The sequence below is a fragment of the Aquarana catesbeiana genome, linkage group LG05 (assembly GCF_042186555.1).
Source record: "Aquarana catesbeiana isolate 2022-GZ linkage group LG05, ASM4218655v1, whole genome shotgun sequence".
Lineage (NCBI taxonomy): Eukaryota > Metazoa > Chordata > Amphibia > Anura > Ranidae > Aquarana > Aquarana catesbeiana.
The window spans coordinates 113,442,231-113,460,080 of record NC_133328.1 but is presented as its reverse complement, the minus strand read 5'-3'; the positions used below and the strand labels follow the sequence as shown (position 1 = coordinate 113,460,080).

At 39.6% G+C, this 17,850-nt stretch overlaps 1 protein-coding gene across 2 annotated transcripts in view; it reads left to right on the top strand.

Moving 5' to 3' along the window:
- The window catches only part of AHR (aryl hydrocarbon receptor), a 190,810-nt gene extending 174,051 nt beyond the window's left edge, over positions 1–16,759 (top strand). Inside the window, exons 10-11 of one of the 2 annotated variants that reach the window (XM_073630081.1) lie at positions 1,417–2,665; positions 10,887–16,759. In XM_073630081.1, coding sequence (XP_073486182.1) covers positions 1,417–2,665; positions 10,887–11,042 — 1,405 coding nt within the window. In that variant the 3' untranslated portion in view covers positions 11,043–16,759. Of the gene's footprint in view, positions 1–1,416; positions 2,666–10,883 lie in introns of both variants that reach the window. The other variant, XM_073630080.1, reaches the window with a different exon arrangement.
- Positions 16,760–17,850: the final 1,091 nt, after the last annotated feature.

The following is a 17,850-nucleotide window of genomic DNA, read 5'->3' as shown; positions in this document are numbered from 1 at the left end:
GAAGCTGATCATTGTAAGCACCCCTGCCATTGTTAAATGGTTTGTCCCATCCCTGTAACTGATACATATGCAAGAGAATTTGTATTTTGAAAAAGACTTACTGGCTGAAACACCAGATGAAAATAGAAAGAAGCATGGGAAAGAAAACAAATTCAGCTATCACATCTAAGCTGCAATATAATGTTTGCTTTTGGGTTTAATATGGCTTTAATCCTTACATTTATTATTAAAAGCAGATAATTCTTACATTATGTAGAAAATAATTTGGATAGTTTTTAGAATGGCAGTTTTTCTTTAAATGTTAAATGCCTATAACATGACATATATTGTGTAAATTATTTTTACCCCTTTCCTTTGACTATGCCAAGCTAGATATTTGGAACCTGCAGCCTGCATTTGATTCTCTAGGGGTGTTTGACATTTCAGTAAAAGAATTTTGGATATGTAAATAGGGCTGGTAACCACTCGTATAAGCAGTGAGTGTAACTTAAAGCGGAGTTCCACCCATATAAAAGTCAGCAGCTACAAGAAGTGTAGCTGCTGACTTTTAATAATCAGACACTCACCTGTCCCACAGTCCAGCGATGCAAGCGTATGAAGCCCCGCTCCTCTCCCCCTCCTCTCTGTGGTGCCGGCATTCTGACTGTGGGCACCTGGCTGTGGCTTCACAGCCGGGCATGCACTGCGCATGCGTGAGCCGTGCTGCGTGCTGTGATTGGCCGGGCAATCTTCTGGGACCTGTGACGTGTCCCAGATGATTGTACAGAGGGAGGGGGAAGAGGTGAACTTCCTTCCGGCACCGCAGAGCCCCAGGAGGAAGTGGCAGATGGACACCTCTAAAAAGAGGGTATCCTCTCCCACCCGCCCCCCAAAAAAATGACATGCCAAATGTGGCATGTCAGGGGGTCACCTTCACTCCCCTTCCCAAATCTGTACATGGTGGGATTGATTTTTACAGTGTAAGATTCCCATCAGCAGCCACAGCAGTACTGGCCAAACTTCTGCATGTCAGGAGGTTGGAAGCAGTGTAAACTATGGCAGCATTTTTATAACTGAATATTGTTTGTATTAAGAGCTACACAAAGTAGTGATAAGTTTCTTTCACAACTTTTGCAAGAAGAAACCACTGTGGTAACCAAATTTTAATTCATACAAAACAAAGTTTGTACAGCTATATTGTATTCTGCTCTTTCCAAGTTAATCTGCATTTATACAAGCACCTGAGGTACATCATATACCATGCTGCAGCAGTAACCCATAATGAATGTGTTTTATATATGTCAACGTTGAAATGGAGACTACATCCAAGTCTGAGAGTATTCCATACACAACTTGTAACCAAAGATTTGCTAAAAGAACTTTTGTTAAAATGAATTTTACATCCTCAGTGTGCTTTTTGTTTGTTTTTGTTTTCAGAGAGGAAGAAGGAGCAGAGCACTTAAGAAAGCGAAGCACACAGCTGCCTTTCATTTTTGCGACTGGCGAGGCAGTTTTGTATGAGTCCTCATTTCCCTTTCCAGGCCTCATGGGCCCCTCGCAAAATAAACCTAAAAGTTCTTCAAGTAAAGGCTCCTCTACCAAAGCAACAGCAAACGAGGCACCTGTCAATCCTTCCTCCCTTCTTGGTGCCATGCTGAGACAACAGGATGAGCCTCTGTACATTTGTCCTCCAGCTCCAAACACCTTCTCTTTTGAGAACGTTTTCAAAGATGGCAGAAATGAACTGAGCAACAGCTTTCCCAGTGCTTGTCAGGACAATCGGCTACCTGCTACAAACAACAATATAAAGCAAGGGGAAGCAGCCTTTTTCCAGGGAAAGGGTACAGTGGTGTTGTCAGACCGTGCAGAAGGCTTCTCTGAGGGCAAAAACAATGAGCTTTACAACATTATGAGAAGCCTGGGGATTGATTTTGAGGACCTTGAGATGATACAGCAAGATGAAGAGTTTTTCAGAAATGAATTTGATTATCCAGATATTGGGGAAATCGATGTGGCGGATGAAATTTTAAATTATGTTCAGGATTCTTTAAACAGGAAACCAGATTGCATGTTTATGAACTCTGTTCAGCAAATACCTTGCATACAGGACTCCAGCAATGTAGTACAAAGCAGCTTAAACACAGCACAAATGCGTCCACAACAGCCCAACCATATGATCCCACAGCAGCTGTGTCAAAAAATGAAACACATGCAAGTTAATGGTGTTCTTCCAAATTGGAATTCTATAAGTGGTGTCCCTTTAACGTATCGGGGTCAACCAGCTGAGCAATATGTTCCTAGCCTCAACAGTATAGCCCCAGACTATTATAAATCTGAACTTACGAGTACTACATTTGCTTGCAAACAGGAATATATGCCTTATCAGGAGACAATACCCTCAGTGCCACTGCCATCGAGCGTTACACAGATGGACTTTGATCTTGGAAATGTGGAACAGGCAGTGTATTCTGCGCCCACAAACTTGGATGGTCTTATGGAATGTTTATCACAGGCTCCTGAAATGCAAGACTGTGGTGTAAATGCACAGACAGTAATAATGAATGCCCAGCCTTGTTACTCTGGTGCTGTATCCATGTATCAGTGCCTCCAGGAACCCCAGCCATCTCGTATGAATCAGATGCAATATAATGCCGTCATGCCAGCACAGCAGCAGTTAATAAATAAAGTAAGCATACATGTCTAGATATATAGAAATGTACTTATTTCTTACAGATTTATTGTATTTAATTGTGGAACAGCTATGCTTAAACATAGACCAATATCTTGAATTAACATAAGCATGTATTTGTTTCAAGATGAGTGGGTTTTCTTTTGGCTTTTAATGAACATCTCTGCACAAATTCATTAATCAGTGGAGTCATTGTAGTGTGTAAATTATACTATCCTTTGTGTCCTCAGCTGTTCAGTTTGAAAAACACCCTATGAATCCTAATCGGGATCATGCAGTCTGCATTTCATTATCTTAATTGTACAGTTCAAGACACAGGACAAATACTCATACATTGTGAGTTAAAGGTGATTGGGCACTAGCAAAGCTTTAGAGGACACACTCCCTTGATGCTTCTTCTATAACCCAACTCCATAAGTTCTTAATTTATGCACTAGTGTCTGAAGGTGATGGACTGTTTCTTATTCACAAAGAAGACCACCATTGGCTTAACTAGTTTATTATTTTTCTTTACTATTTTGTATTCTTAATCTTCAATCAAGCAGCTACTGTCTTCCAATGCCAGCAAAGAGGCAGTGGATTGGGGCAACCTCGGTAAAGCCTTGGGAGCAGTACCTGGGACTCCACACTGTGGGGCCAACTTGCAATGTTGCTTTAGGCCCTGGATCCCTGAAGAGCCTTTCGTCGGTATGCCTGCGATGACAAGCAAAGCCTGGACTTTGTTTACAGTCCAGCATCATGGACAAGTAAGACAGGGTCATCCTGTCTTAAACAGAGCTATGTTTTAGTTGTATTCACTGCACAGTGTAAACTCTTCAAGCTTGATGCTAAAAGTCAGCCACTTGGAGCTTAGTCTAAGAAGAATGACTAGGTGTTACATCACACTACTGGTCACATACTTTAATTCCACTTTCACCTTGAGCCCTTGTTAGGGACTTAGGTGCTTCCTTCCACCCTCTCACCACATGGACTCGTTACAGGATGGGCTACTCCTGGGTTACTTCGTATTCCTTATGGACTTAAGTATTTACCCTATACTTTACCCTATTCCTTGAACTCTCTACATGGGAGTGCCTTCACTTGTAGCTATGACGGGCACCAGGTGAAAGGAAGCCAATACAAAATTGCAGCTGAACGTTCACTTTGCCAAAGGTCTGCACAACATTCAGCTTCAGAGTGAGGATTTGTCCCTTGCACTGGAACAAGAACGGGCTCTAACACTGGTCTCAGCATCTGATTCTAGCTCTGTTTCAGGCACGCAACCAGCGGCCTATTTGACTAAAGCAGAATTCTCTGCACCTATGTCAATTTTCCTTGGATCTCTTCACCGATTAATTCTGTCAAATCAACCAAAGACTGTCCAAGGGTAGGGTACAAATTAGATTTTAAGAGGCGTTTGAGTGTGCCATTCCTACCTTGCTAAAAGCAAGGAAAGCCCATTCGAGAAGGATAATTTTTGCACTTGGGATTCCTTTTTTGTCTGGTGTTGAAAACAAGCGCCCCATTCCTAGAGATTACGCTGTACCTTGCATTCTGGCCTTTTCACACTTGTCCTTAAGTACACTTACAGGTCAGGTCCCTGTCTTATCTATCCCTTTTCAAAGGCCTCTGACTTTACTTTCCCTTGTAAGAACCTTAATTTAAGGTGTGTCTCGTATTGTACCCCACTTGCAGCACCCTGTGCTTCCTTGAGCTCTCAGCTTGGGTCTCTGTGCTTTGCAGAAACCACCCATTAAAGAAATCAGGGATATCCCCCTAGAGGTTATATCTTGTAAAGTACCCTTTTTGGTCACTATCACATCTGCCAGATGTGTTTCTGAACTGGCCACTATTTTCTGTAAAAAAAAAAAAAAAAAAAAAAGCCCAAGAAAATCCATTCTCCTGAAGGTGGTCTCAGCATTCCACCTCAATGAGGACATTGTCCTCCCATCCTTATGCCCTGCTCCTAAGTATCCAAAGGAAATCTTTCTACATTGCCTGGACATAGTCAGTCAGTTAGTATATACCTCAAGGTACTGCTCCATTCAGACAGACAAGATTCCCTGTGTTTCTTGTTCTCTGGACCTTAAAGGGGACACACTGCTTCAAAGTCCACCATTGCAAGATGGATATGAAACCTAAATGCAAGAGCCTACATTCCCAAAGCAAAATCTCCCCCTGCTCTTTTACACTTCATCAGATCAGTGAGCGTGTCCTGGGCATATCATCACCAAGCTTCTGTTTTGTAAGACTGCCACCTGGTCTTCTCTTCACACTTTTTCAAATTTTTACCAGATAGACGTCCAATCTTCTGCTGATGCAGCTTTTGGCTGCTAAGTTCTTTCAGCGGCTCTGAGGTTGGGTCGCCTTGTCCTTTTTGAGCTTGTTGGTACAGTTCTACGTGCCAACCCTTCATAGGCTGTCACCAAGCAATGAATAGGGAGTATGAACATTCTGCTTGTGTCTTATAGTATACAATTTGATTTGCCTGTAAATTCCATATCTTGGAGTACAGTACAGGATACAGGCCACCTCCCTTCTATTCCTTGGTTTACTCTTCCATGCTTGCTACAAAACTGAGGACTCAGACTAGGGTAGGGCTATAGGGATGGTGCCCAGGGGACGTGTCCTCAAAATGTTTGCCAGTGTCCAATCACCTGAAGGCACGTGCCTATAATCCATGATGTATGCATATTCTGCCTGTGTCGTGTACCGTACTCCAAGATTTGGAATTTACAGGCAAGTCAAAATTAATGGAAAACTTGTGCCAAAAATGGTGTACTGATAAACGGTACCTACATCCTTCAAGGTACTATGTAATGGAAAAAATTGGAGGCAATATGGACTTTCATGGTACAACCATAGACATTACAGTTTAAAAAAAATATCTTTATTATAAAAGATATTTAAAAACATATACAATTATTATGCCTCAAAAAGGGGCACACTGATGGCCATCTCAAAAAAACAGGACCAACGTCGGTAAAACAATATTATCAAACACCAAAATGCAAATGGTCAAATTTTGAACATATATAATCTAGTTTTTCTCAGCATGTTTCGTGGATCATCCAATTCTTCAGGAGTATTTTAAAGAGTAGATTATCTGTTAAAATAGTGGATTATAATGCAGAACAAAATTCTATAACCAACATCAAATTAGAAAAATGATTAGAGTCAATGGAAAAAATTGGCTTACCCGATGAGTCCAATCAGACCAGCGCACAAAAGGGCACCAACGGTTAGCTCCCCCTGACATGCAAAGGGAAAACGGTACCTGCCTACATGATTGCATGGATTAATATAGTTATTAAATACTGAAGGGTGGGCACACCAAAATAAGCGGTTCCCAAATATATCCAGATGCGCAGTGGCCATGAATAATTGGAGAAGCAAAGTATTTACAGTGCCTTGAAAAGGTATTCATACCTCTTGAAATTTTCAATTTTTTTGTCATGTTACAACCAAAAACGTAAATGTATTTTATTGGGGTTTTATGTGATATACCAACACAAAGTGGCAAATAATTGTGAAGTGGAAGGAAAATGATAAATGGTTTTTGAATTATAATATTTTTACAAATATCTGAAAAGTGTGGCGTGCATTTGTATTCAGCCCCCTTTAGGCTTAATATACACGGGGCATTTCAAAACCTCTCCTGAACAATTTAACTTGTCAGATAGTAACCAACGTTTAATAACTTCCGTTTTGCCGCGTTTACATGCTGCGTTTAGCCACGTTTGCGTTTTAGGAGTGTGTTTTTTTTTTTTTTTAAATTAGGTAAAAATGTATCTCCTATTAAAAACGCCTGTAAACGAAGAACGTGGCTAAACATAAGTTACCGTTTACAAGCTGTTACAGGCATTTGGTATTTCAAATGCCTCTGAACATCCGTCCCGAACACATTTTTTTGCTTTCCAAAAAATGCTTCTAAACTCAACTGATGACTATAAGCGACCCTGTGTACATGTACTGATAAGATAACATAGAGGAGAGTTCAGGGGCAGCTGAAAAAAAACACCCAACTGCTCCTAAACGTCCATTTACCAGCAGCAGTGTACATGAAGCCTTACTCTGATACCCCTAACTAAAATCTAGTGGAACCAATTGCCTTCATAAGTCACCTAATTAGTAAATAGAGTCCCGCTGTGTGTAATTTAATCTCAGTAGCCCTCAGAGGTTTGTTAGAGAACCTTAGTGACCAAACAGCATCATGAAGGCCAAGGAACACACCAGACAGGTCAGGGATAAAGTTGTGGAGATGTTAGGGTTAGGTTATAAAAAATATCCCAAGCTTTGAACATTTCACGGAGTACTGTTTAATCCCTCATCTGAAAATGGAAAGAGTATGGTACAACTGTAAACCTACCAGGACATGTCCGTCCACCTAATCTGACAGGCCAGGCAAGGCTAGCATTAACCGGAGAAACAGCCAAGAGGCCCATGGTAACTCTGAAGGAGCTGCAGAGATCCACAGCTCAGGGGTGAGAATCTGTCCACAGGACAACTATTAGTTGTGGACTTCACGAATCTGGCTTTTATGGAAGAGTGGCAAGAAGAAAGCCATTGTTGAAAAAGCCATAAGAAGTCCAGTTTGCATTTTGCGAGAAGCCATGTGGGGGACACAGCAAACATGTGGAAGAAGGTGCTCTGATCAGATGATACCAAAATTATACTTTTTGTCTTAAAAGAAAAATGTGGCGGAAAACTAACACTGCATATCACCCTGAACACACCAAAACCCCACGCCGTGAAACGTGGTGGCAGCATCGTGTTGTGGGGATGCTTTTCTTCAGCAGGGACAGGGAAGTTGATCAGAGTTGATGGGAAGATGGATGAAGCCAAATACAGGGCAATCTTACAAGAAAACCTTTTAGTCTGCAAGACCTGCGACAGGGGCGGAGATTCACCTTCCAGCAGGACAATGATCCTAAACCTACAGCCAGAGCTACAATGGAATGGTTTAGATCAAAGCATATTCATGTGTTAGAATGGCCCAGTCAAAGTCCAGATCTAAATCCAATTGAGAATCTGTGGCAAGACTTGAAAATTGCTGTTCACAAACGCTCTCCATCCAATCTGACAGAGCTTGAGCTGTTTTGCAAAGAAGAATTGGCAAAAAGTTTACTCTCTCTAGATGTGCAAAGCTGGTAGAGATATAAAAGACTTGCAGCTGTAATTGCAGCGAAAGGGGGTTCTACAAAGTATTGACTCAGAGGGGCTGAATACAAATGCACGCCACACTTTCCAGATAATTTATTTGTAAAATATTTTGAAAATTAGTAATTTTTCTTCCACTTTACAATTATGTGTCACTTTGTGTTGGTCACATACAATCCCAATAAAATACATTTACTTTTTGGTTGTAACATAACAAAATGTGGAAAATGTCAAGGGGTATGAATACTTTTTCAAGGCACTGTACAAATATACTGTCAGTGGATTCCTGTGGCTGAAAAGAAGAGTAGCTACATTTGAAAGTAAAAGGCCGTAGCCTGTGTTTGATATTTCTGATGCACAGCAGACCCCAAGAACTTCTCCTGCTGATGCTTTTCACTCATGATAAGCTTACTTGTAGCTTTAATAAGCTCATTAAAGTAGCTGTGAAAACACAATGTTATAGACACTTTTTAATACAATTATAACTATGAAGGCACCAAAAATGTATTTGGTTAGCTTCAGAAATTTTATTTTTTAACCTTTTTTACAAGGCTAAAAAGTTCTGCCACGTGACCATGCATCTCTTCTGCCTGATAGAAGGTGGGTCACTTAATACATCACACCTGCTGGCCGTTTGAAGTTCCAGGACACTGTGCAGACACAGTGTGCCTGTTTTCTATAGGCTGTTCAGCCTGAAGCAAGATGCATGCTGTGACTGCGCTGGGTGTATGTGCCAGAGGCAGGCTGTAATTGAGAGAAGAGGCAAGGCAACCAGATGGTCTATGGAATACAGGCATGTGTTGTGTCTGCACAGCATCCTGTACCTCTGAATGGCCAGCCAAAAGACGCAAACTGACCATGCAAGCACAGATCAGCGTCTGTGCTTTGCGTGGTCAGTTTAGAACAAGAAAAAAAGATGACTGGCGGGATCAGCCAGCCACTTCAGCTGGAACAAGTGCATAAAAATGACTATGATTTATTAATACTCATATGTGAACATACCCATAGAAAAAACAAATTAGGGAAACATACACTTTAGAAGTAAAACACATCAGTGGGAGGAGTTTTGGTGTTTTGCTGTGCATCAAATCTATCAATAAACACAGATGTTGGCATTTTGCTATGGAGTGTGGCCACTCTATTTCTAGTTTATTTTATTACAGATACTTGTATAGTGCTGTCAGTTTTACGCAGCAATATACATATATATTATACTTTCACTTCAGTCCCTGCCCTCCAGGAGAAAATGTTGAAAAGAAAGATCTGGATGCCACACACCGGATGAAGTAGAAAACTTGTCTTTATTATTAAAATGGGACCATCAGAAGTACAAGACAATCATGCAGGATGTACAGGATCAGCTGACGCGTTTCACACTCGGAACTGAGTGCTTACTCATAGCCCTCCAGGAGCTTACAATCTAAGATCCCTTACTCACATTCATACATACACATATTAGGGCAGTGATGGCGAACCTTGGCACCCCAGATGTTTTGGTACTACATTTCCCATGATGCTCATGCACTCTGCAGTGTAGTGGAGCATCATGGGAAATGTAGTTCCAAAACATCTGGGGTGCCAAGGTTCGCCATCACTGTACTAGGGCCTATTTAGACAGGAGCCAATTACCTATTAGCATGTCTTTGGAGTGTGGAGGAAACTAGAGTACCCGGAGGCAGCTGTTTGCATATAACCACATATCCAGCAGTTAGGGACAGATAATCAGCCCAGGACCCATCATCTGTCCCAAGCACGTTTTAACCAATGTGCGGATACATGAAAACAGCGGCGGACAGCCATTACTTTGAACAGGATTCCCGACTGCAGCTGTTTGCCCACATCTGTGATTCCAGCCACAGAAATCCTCCATCAAACCTTAATCACAAGCGTAAAAGAAGCCCAAGAGACCGCATCCCAGAAGCTCCACACCATGCTCACATGCCCCTGCTCCATTGTTAATTGCTTCATTGAATTTTGTGGAGTTGTCCTTCAATATCTATCACTGGTTTATGGGTTGAAGGTGGTTTTGTATTGTATTTTTGGAAAATAGGAAATAAATAATTGGAAGTGATGTTTTGCTTTTCCATGGTTATCTATTATTACTCTTTACTGTGCTGCAGAATGTGTCAGCACTATAGGAATACAGGAAGTAAATACAATCCCAGCCACTATGTATTTTTTTTCTCCTATGATCAAAATATTAATAAAAATATTACCATAAATATAACACAAACAGTAATGGGAGAAATTCTGTTCACCTGTTGTCCAGTAACCAATCCCCCCCCCCCCCCCCCCCCCAACACTTATGCCCCGTACACACGGTCGGACTTTGTTCGGACATTCCGACAACAAAATCCTAGGATTTTTTCCGACGGATGTTGGCTCAAACTTGTCTTGCATACACACGGTCACACAAAGTTGTCTGAAAATCCGATCATTCTGAATGCGGTGACGTAAAACATGTACGTCGGGACTATAAACGGGGCAGTGGCCAATAGCTTTCATCTCTTTATTTATTCTGAGCATGCGTGGCACTTTGTCCGTCGGATTTGTGTACACACGATCGGAATTTCCGACAACGGATTTTGTTGTTGGAAAATTTTATATCCTGCTCTCAAATTTTGTGTGTCGGAAAATCCGATGAAAAATTTGTGATGGAGCCTACACACGGTCGGAATTTCCGACAACAAGGTCCTATCACACATTTTCCGTCGGAAAATCCGACCATGTGTACGGGACATTACACACACACACCATACCATTATTATTATCATCCTGGTCCTCATCTGCTCTTTTAGGCCCCTATGTTGGGAGTTATACTGTAGGTTGGGTGTGTACAAAAGGCATACAAGTTGGCGGAGGGTGGATGCATAGGCAGATTGTAGAGATGAGGATAGGAAGAAGTGTTCTGCAGCCCCAACACACTTCCTGTCCTAGAGACAACACTGCTCTTTGATAAATACTGTAAGTGTTGTCCTCTTTACCAAATGAAAGATTGTGTTTTTAATGCATTTTTCTTTTAATTATTTGTTGTATATATTCATAATATGTTCATGTTTTGTTTTATTCATTTTAGCAGTTCCAAAATGGTTTTGTCGGAGGTAACCTGAATGAAACCTATACAGCACCAATTGAAATGGTAAACAGCACCCAAACCGCTCCACATTTACCATCACATCATCTTCCTGCAAGCTCCAAACTTTTTCCAGACATGCCGTCAAGTGGATTAATGTGAGGAGAACCACCTTTGTGCGCACCGTAAAACACCACACACACTGCAGTCTGATTATACAACTTCCTTTAGATCTACCAATAGCTATGTAGTTCAAGGTCCTGCCTGATTGCATACATATTGTTTGGATAGTTTGGGTAGGTCCTCATATTACATAGTTTTGGTATATCTAAAGTTGATTGTACCAAGTTTGTATGGTCAAATTGTAATGTGTATAGTAAACTTAAGGTGTGCTTCTGTTGGCCTCAATAAAAGAAGACTTAATGCTGAACATGCTTTAAAAGCCACATTACATCCTAAAGCGTTTATTTGGGCTATTTGCACTTTGTAGGCCTCCAGTGGCTTACACATTGGACAGGGCTGGCCAGGCCATACATGGAAGTAGAGCATATTATGGAATTAAGCAGAATGGCTCTGCTTTTCCCATGATTCAAAGTTCATGTTATTTTTAGTGAAATATTAAGTCATCGTATTTTTGCTATCCAGTTCTAGAATATATAACATCATAAGCAACAAGATAAGGCAAAATTTTATTTACCTCTCCACTGCTGTACAATCAAAATGTTTCTTAATAGAGCACTTAAACCCTTTGAGTACTATGGCATGATATATAGTTTTATATAAATTTTGCTTACCTTTATAATTTTATGAATTCTACAAAGAAAACATGTAACAGAAGCACTTAAAATGTCAGTTCCATTCTCTGTATAAGGTTTATTGATGAACCTTAGGTTCTATTTTTTCATGTCAGTGTGCATATTTTTCCTCATGACCATCTGCACATCATGGATGTGGATTTAGAGCTACGCTTATAAAAGTGGGTGTACCTACATCTGAGTGGGCCACTGAAAATGTAAATGTAATCCATAGAAAACAGAGCTTCTGAACTGATTTTATAATCCCTTTAGGATATTCACTTACAGAATAATTCAGCAAAATGAAGATAATTCCGTAATAGGATTTGGTTAGACAGAACACCAATTTTTTCATGGGAACTTGGCCAGCATTAAAACAGTACAATCCTGCCTTATGCTGCTATTCAGTCCATGATCAAAGTCTACCAGAGCCCGAGCGAATTCATGGAGAAATCTGACGTTGCTGTTTTCATCCTCACATAATGCTTCGTTTAGAATAAACTCTGACATTGGTCAAATATAGAGGTGGCTCATTACTCTTCAGTATCAGCCAAGACAAGAACACTAAAATGGCTGCTTGCCTTATCAAATCCCAGGTCATCCCTCCTTCGGGAAAAGGCTGAGTTTTGGATATGCTGCAGATTGAAGGACCTGCACTTATTTCACTGATTTCTTATCTAGAAGCAGTCTTCGCTGTCTGAACCCAGACATTGAGCATATGCAATGTCCTCTTTAAAGTTTAAAACCCTCTTTTAAACTATTAGTTCATAGTTTTTAATGGTTTACTTTTTAGACCAAAGTAAATCAACAGTTTGGTTGTATATCCTTTGTTTTGGCCAAGGGACAGGTTCTACATGTGGTTGCTAGATGGATCAAGGCATTTGATTCTCAGGTTGGATCACTGTTGGTCTCACTGGTTTGTTTAGAACGATTGATTAGTGGCAGTAATATACAATTTATGATTATATTTGCCATCTTCTACCTTTTATGTTCACAAACCTGTTAATACCCATTAAAATATGTGAGAACAACCTTTACAGTTAAAGACTACATGCTTATTAGTATATAGTATTGCAGCACATTAGCTTGAGATTTACTGAATTTTTGATTCGTAGACATTAACTGGACAGTTGGGTTCTATCAACCAGTGTGTAGTTTAAGGTGTGAACTTGTTTTCAAGTACACTGTTATCCTTAACTTTATTGGCTATATTCAGCTGATTTCTTCTAAACCTATGACAATCACTAAAGCTGGCCATGTGCTATCCAGTCCAAATTTTTGCCTAAAGTTGTTCTCTACACTTTAGTTATAAGGCATTTTATCATTTTTTAAACTGTCGTGTGAAGACCAGTCATTTTGAATTCTCCAGTTGATCATTTTTCTACTCTGTGGTCAGTTCATTGGCAACCTACCAAAGCTTGCTTGCTATCGTTTTTCGTACAACTGTCTAAAGATAATCCTGGTGCAAACAGTGATTTTCTTTGGCAAGTACTAAATTTAAATAAATCAGTTTATTGCTAAGCAGCAGATCGTACTCTTCCTGACCAAAATAACCAATTCCATAAGATATAGAATATCAAGATATATCTGTTCCTGATTACATGCACCTGACATTTTAAAAAAACAAAAAAAAACCCTAAGGGCACTCACACTGAGGCGCTTCTAAACTGCCAGGAAAACACTGAGCATTTTGAGGTGCTTTAGAGGCGCTTTTGAGGTGCTTTCTATTTATTTTAATGAGAGGGATGGTTTTGAGGCGCTTTTTTTTAGAGCTCCAAAGATTCTGCTTGCAGGAGATTTTCCACCGCCCCATTGTGAAAGCATTCATTGATTTTAATGGGAACAGGTTTTCGGGTGCTTTTGTTAGTGCGAAATCGCCTCAGTGTGAAAGGGGCCCAACCCAAAATCAACTAAGCCCACAGGATGCTAACCTGATTATTAATGTGAAGTCCAGGTATAGAGTATTTTCTGCTCTTTGGAAAGGATCTGGTAAGCATGCTAATGTAAGCTGACATCTGATTGCTATGAATTGCCTCACATACTCTAATTTCTTTGCTTGTAAACTAAAAATAATATGCTGATCCTTACTTGGGTGTGACAACTGGATTTGATAAAATGACCATAGGTAACAGTCCGCTTGCAGCTGTAAGTTTTATTGATACAGGAATGGAAAGCAAGTGACTGGTCATTAAAGGAAATATATTTTCTAGATGTCTAGTTTTATTCACAATTGAGTCCTGTTACTAGGAAATTGTTCTGAACAAATTTTGTGCCAGCGAATGAGTGAAGAGTGAAGCATGCTTATGGGCTTAGTGTCACCCATGTTATTATATCTTCTGTGGAGTATTTAAATGCAGCAACTCCTGAATGCATTTCAATTCAGTGAACTATGAACATGTGTCTCGTAATAAATGCAGTCGACGCGGCTTACTCTTTTAGCTAATATTTTACCATTTTAATGCTTTTGCCATGAAAAAGGGAAGTCTGCATTGGTGGACATGAACTAGTGGAAGGCTGTCTTCCAGCAGCCCAGAAAACAGGAAGAGCTGTGTGGTTCATGATGTATAAATGCATATGCAGTAGTGGATTATTTGAAATGGGAAGAAATGGCTTCCGTGGTGGTTCAGCAAATCCATTTTTCTGGAGAGAAGCCATTCTTAGGATTTCCTGTCCTGCAGTGCTGTAGAAAAATCTGTGAAGTAAATGTCAGTATGGGTCGTTGCTATCCATTAAACAGCTGTACAGTACCCCTTTTAAAGTCACAATGTATAATGCAATGAGGCTTTGTCACTCAAGAGTGGCCCAGAGGGGCCTTTGCACTTTTCTAGCCATCCTCTGATTATAAATTACTGAATCACTAAAATTGTTTATTAGAAATATGTTTCAAACTATCATGTGAAAGATTGCAGTTTTTAAATCTACCCATTAATCTGGTGCTAAAATGTGCACAGGTAGTCAATGATTTGTTATGTTTAACAGTTTCCGACAGTGCTCATGGCACTACATTGGGGGCCATTTATGAAACTTGCTAAAGCTTAAAGGAAAGCATGAAATACCTAGGCTGCTATTGCCTTTGAGAATGCTGCTTCCTTAGTGGTCATGCTTGATTCTCTGCCATTTATTGCTTTCTGATCACCAAGTATGCAACTTTACTTGCTGATCAGTAAAAAGAAAACATTGAAGCCAGGTGCTCATCAACAACTAGCATTTTCATTTTAGCAATGGTACCCAAAATATTTTCACAAATTACAAAATTTGGAAAGTTTGTAGTTCTGCATTTTGGATTACTAGGATTATAGTGTAGAAAAACCAAACTGGGTATATAAAACGCATACATGTCAGGGGGCAAAAACACAAATAACTCAAATAATGTCCTGTTTTTAGATTGCACTAATTTTATAGATGTCCCCGTGTTTTTCCACAGTGACTGTGAGATATGAATATGTTTGTTTTAACCACAGAGAGGCAAGCTTGAGGCACAGAATCCGTCTTAACCCCTTTGTTCTCCATTCATATAGAGAAAAAAAATCTCATTGACCATTGTATTCCCCAAAAGTAAAACTCAAATTGTTTATCTTTAATATGATAACCTGTTCATCCCAGTGAAATCCTCCCTCATGTATAGATTGTGTTCATTTAGCTTTGTTTGTACAATGCAAGGTTTAAGGACTTGCAGTAAGAAAAGCAAAGTTGTGTAATATATTAATATTGTGCTTGCTTGTTTCTCCTTGTCAGCCTGGGAAGCCAAATATTACATTGATATAGTGACCGTCTTTCCAAGCACTAGGAAAACAACCTGTGCCTTATCTTGTGTTTTTATTAATATTTTTTTTTATTTTATTTTATATCTCTATGACTCTATGCAATGTTTTTCAACATGTCAGCTTGTCCAGTCATCAAGGACGGTATATGCATTAGGGTTTGCTTGTACAGTAGAAAATGAAACAGTATTGACTTTTTTTTCTTTTGGTTAGAGTGTAAAGAATGAAAGTAAACCATTGTGTTATGTATTTGGAGTTTCTTTTTTTTTTTTTTTTTTTGTTTTTTGTTTTTTCGAAAGCAGCAATCTATTGTGGAAATTTTAAGATATGGAACCTTCACTATAATTGCACTTATTGGAGTCCTTGCTTGCTTGGAATGAAGGATTCCTGATTGCATATAGTATGCAAAATCTTCCAAGCTTCAGTTTAATTGTGTTTCAAGCACTGTTTGTTGTTGCTGTTTGTCATGAGAGCCTCTTTAAGATGAACGTAGCTCTGTCCTAGGCCTGTTACACTAAAATGCCCAAATGCAAGACTTTTTTGTTCATTTTTATATATTAAAATAGCAAACAACATAATCATGACCTCATCCTAGAGTTTTCTTGTACATAGTACTCAATGTTTGCGTTTAACTTTGCCATTTACAAATTACACAGTTTTCTAGCACAAGAGATATTTTAAAGTGTAGCTGTTACTTCTATAAAATGAAGTCATTATGTCAGGATAACCAATCAAAAGAAGCCTGCAACATCAATAGGAACCAGTGACATCACCACAACATGGCTGATTTTCATTCCTAGTGAAATTGGAGTAGGCTTGGATTTGTTATCAAGCTAATTTTTGGCTCCATTGTGTGTAGGTGACCTAGACACTTTAAAATGTTGTTTAACTATGTAAAAAAAAAAAAAAAAAAAAAAAAAAAAAGTTGAGTCCTGCGCAAAAAAAAAAAAAATCACAGTGAAGGCTGCTTTGATGTGGAGCATAACCCGCGTGTTGTTACATGTTATTATACCTGCTGAATTGTATTCTTTTTTTATTTTTATTTTTTATTATAAGTAAGATGTAAAACCTAAACACAAATATATGTTCATGTATTGTTTCAGGGACCTTTTGTGGGGTCAAGACTTCTCTAAACACAATGTTGTTTTTTGATTGTTTTTCATAAGTCCTGTCTTTCACAAAGGTTTAAAAAAAAAACAAATTTTTAAAAAGAATACAGCTTTGTAATTTTTTTTTTATCTTTAAAAATTATTTGAATTGTAGATGCACCAATGTTGGGTGCAAAATGTTTGAAATAATAATAAAAATGTATATGTTAAAGTGATTGCATTGTTTGCGTGTTGTCTGTGAAATTAACAAAAGTAGTTTCTGTATCGTATATCTTAGAACACAGTATTTTTGTCTTCATTATGATGGGGTTAAGCGGCCACCTTCAGATGATTGATCACTGGCAAAAGACAGGAGATATCCTCCTAGGCAGTAGCCGCACTCCATTAGGTGTGTTTTTAGTGTGTCACCTACCTGGTAGAAGAGCCTGACACAATGAGGAAGGCCCTCTTGCACCTCTGACTCAGGGCCCCTAATAGAGATGGCAGAAGGCGCAGGAGTACAGAGTGGCACGAGTGCCTGTTGGTCTTGCTAGCAGCAGGGCTGGACGGACTCTCTGGTTTAAGCATGGGAAGACTGTCAGTAGGCCACAGGAGTGCCAAATGAACACTAGTGAACAGGAGCAGGCTGGCACTGGTGACAGACAGGTACAGGCTGGAAGCAGGCAGGCACCAGAGGAATATAGGCGCAGGCTCACAGCAGGCAGGCAAGTAGTGATGGGGACAAACCGGGTCATACACAGGCAAGACCGATCAGGTGCACCCGGTAGTGGCGTACCCTCACTATGCACAGATTTGAGTATTTAGGCCTCAAACCCCCCATCCCTACAAGCTAGTGCAGCGTTCTCCCTTCCTGTGCTGTCATCATTCCCATTGTTGATTGCTAGGGCTGGCTAACTTGAAAATTGAAGGCGAGATGCCATATGCAAGTACTCTATTTGGTTCCCATAGGCATCATCCCATGTACACATACAAAGTGATTAGAGCCACAGAGAAACTTTGTATATGCCTGTGAGAACCACACCCAAACTGATTTGATGTAAAAATATCAATATTTATTATATGGCATAAATAAAACATCCATTAAATTATTTGTGTATACCACAAAGTACAGAGCATGAGCATATTGTAGTTATATGGTTTCGTTCCGTTGGTCTATGCGTCTAGGGGAACACCCGCTTCATCAGGACCATATAAATGATCTAAATAATTCAATACACATATCTCTGACTATAAACAAAGTATAAACGAGAAATCAATATACACTGTGTGCACAATTATTAGACAAGTTGCATTTTTTGAGGATTCA